At 41.0% G+C, this 2,478-nt stretch overlaps 1 protein-coding gene across 1 annotated transcript; it reads left to right on the top strand.

The window, feature by feature from the left end:
- Positions 1-1,072: 1,072 nt before the first annotated feature.
- On the top strand, positions 1,073-2,057 carry LOC123255043 (vang-like protein 1; the record flags this gene model as incomplete). The annotated part of the gene is made up of 1 exon (XM_044683907.1): positions 1,073-2,057. A coding segment is annotated over one exon (656 nt), but the record flags the coding sequence as incomplete, so codon positions are not given.
- Positions 2,058-2,478: the final 421 nt, after the last annotated feature.

Here is a 2,478-nt window from a genome sequence, read left to right as displayed (position 1 = left end):
AAGGAAGAGAGAGGGAGGAAGGAAGGAAGGAAGGAAAGAAGGAAGGAAGGAAGGAAGGAAGGAAGGAAGGAAGGGAGGGAGGGAGGGAGGGAAAGATAGCACCAAGGGCTAGGCAGTTGGCATTAAGTGGCTTATCCAGGGTCACACAGCTAGGGAGTGTCTGAGACCAGATTTGAACCCAGGTCTTCCTAACTCCAGGCCTGGCCTCTATCCACTGTGCTACCTAGCTGCTCTAGGCCCCAAGAATTAAAACAGCTCGCTTTTTTATTAAGACATATCTTTTGGGGGGGGGGGCAGCTGGGTGGTTCAGTGGTTTGAGAGCCACACCCAGAGATGGGAGGTCCTGGGTTCAAATCTGACTTCAGATGCTTCCTAGCTGTGTGACCCTGGGCAAGTCACTTGACCCCCATTGCCTACCCATACCACTCTTCTGCCTTAGAACCAATACACAGTATTGACTCCAAGACCGAAGGTAAGGGTTTAAAAAAAAAAAAAAAAAAAGACATAATGTTTTTTCAACTCCAAATCCAGCTAACCTTGCATTATCAAGAAAATATTAAATTATGGTCACTCTATCAAGAACCTTTATTCCCACTAAAATTTAGTGTTCAAAAAGGTTTTCAATTATAGAGCAAATACTCCTCCATTTCCCTGTGATAATAAATGAAATCTTAAAAATATATTTCTGTGTTTTCTATGAGAGGTTTGTTTTATCTTTAAACGCTTCCCAGCTATTAAAAATGACATGCTGCTCACTAATTTGTGGGATAGGGGAAAGATTGTTGGCTCCAAAGACCAAAGACTTGGGGGTTCAGATCCCACCTTTGAAATTTCATACCTCTGTGACTTTGAAGAAATCATTTAATTTCCTTGAAACTTCATCCTCCTCATTTGTAAAATGCAAGGCTTGGACGACCTTCCTCCAGGGTGGTTTTGTTTAGTTGAATATCTTTGCTAGAAGTCCCGAAGTGGGATCTAGATGATCTGCTCTTGGGAGATTTTGGAGGCAGAGGATTTACTGTTTAGGCTGGGTTGGACCCTTGGGCTCACGGAGACACTTTCTTGCTCTGAGGTTCAACGAATGGTAGCTTGATTCCTCTTCTCCTCTGCCATCAGGATGACAACTGGGGAGAAACCACCACCGCCATCACTGGCACTTCGGAACACAGCATCTCCCAGGAGGACATTGCTAGGATCAGCAAGGACATGGAGGATAGCGTCGGACTGGATTGCAAACGCTACCTTGGCCTGACAGTGGCGGCCGTCCTGGGTCTTCTCGTTTTCCTCACCCCTATTGCCTTCATTCTCTTACCCCCAATTCTGTGGAGGGACGAGCTGGAACCGTGTGGCACAATATGCGAGGGGCTCTTCATCTCGGTGGCGTTTAAGCTCCTCATCCTTCTCATTGGCTCCTGGGCCCTCTTCTTCCGCCATCAAAGAGTGGAAATGCCCCGGATCTTTGTATTCCGGGCCCTCTTGCTGGTCCTCATATTTCTGTTTGTGGTCTCCTATTGGCTTTTCTATGGCGTCCGCATCCTGGACTCAAGGGACCGGAATTACCAGGGCATCGTGCAATATGCAGTCTCCCTCGTGGATGCGCTTCTCTTCATCCATTACTTAGCAATTGTACTCCTAGAAATCCGGCAGCTACAGCCCATGTTCACGCTGAAAGTGGTCCGGTCCACGGATGGCGAGTCACGATTTTATAGTCTGGGAAACTTGAGGTAAGTCGAGAAATTCAGGAAATGTCCCTTTTTGTGACTTGCTAGAAAACAACTGGAGTATTTCTGATTTGTTAAATGTCTGATGACTGTCTTTCCCTGTGTTCTAAGAGGAGGCAGCTGACGAATCTCATTCCTATTCGAGGGAAGGGAGTAACTGTCTAATTTTTGAACCAGACTCTCTCTGAGTGTAGTTAATATAGTATGGGTGTGAATATGAATCAGGTAACCATGGGAAAATATTCTAAATGAATTAATTCAATAATATTTTTCAATTCAAAAAAAAAGAAAAGAAAGAAAAAAAGAAAAAGGAAATATAGTATGGGTGTGAATATGAATCAGGTAANGTGAATATGAATCAGGTAACCATGGGAAAATATTCTAAATTAATTAATTCAATAACATTTTAATTCAAAAAAAAAAGAAAAGAAAGAAAAAAGAAAAAGGAAATATAGTATGGGCGTGAATATGAATCATGTAACCATGGGAAAATATTCTAAATTAATTAATTCAATAACATTTTTCAATTCAAAAACAAAGAAAAGAAAGAATAAAAGAAAAAGGAAATATAGTATGGGTGTGAATATGAATCAGATAACCATGGGAAAATATTCTAAATTAATTAATTCAATAACATTTTTCAATTCAAAAAAAAAGAAAAGAAAGAAAAAAGAAAAAGGAAATATAGTATGGGTGTGAATATGAATCTGGTAACCATGGGAAAATATTCTAAATTAATTAATTCAATAACATTTTT

Source organism: Gracilinanus agilis, unplaced genomic scaffold (genome assembly GCF_016433145.1).
Source record: "Gracilinanus agilis isolate LMUSP501 unplaced genomic scaffold, AgileGrace unplaced_scaffold38156, whole genome shotgun sequence".
In the NCBI taxonomy this organism is placed as follows: domain Eukaryota; kingdom Metazoa; phylum Chordata; class Mammalia; order Didelphimorphia; family Didelphidae; genus Gracilinanus; species Gracilinanus agilis.
This window is presented reverse-complemented; position numbering and strand designations above follow the sequence as displayed.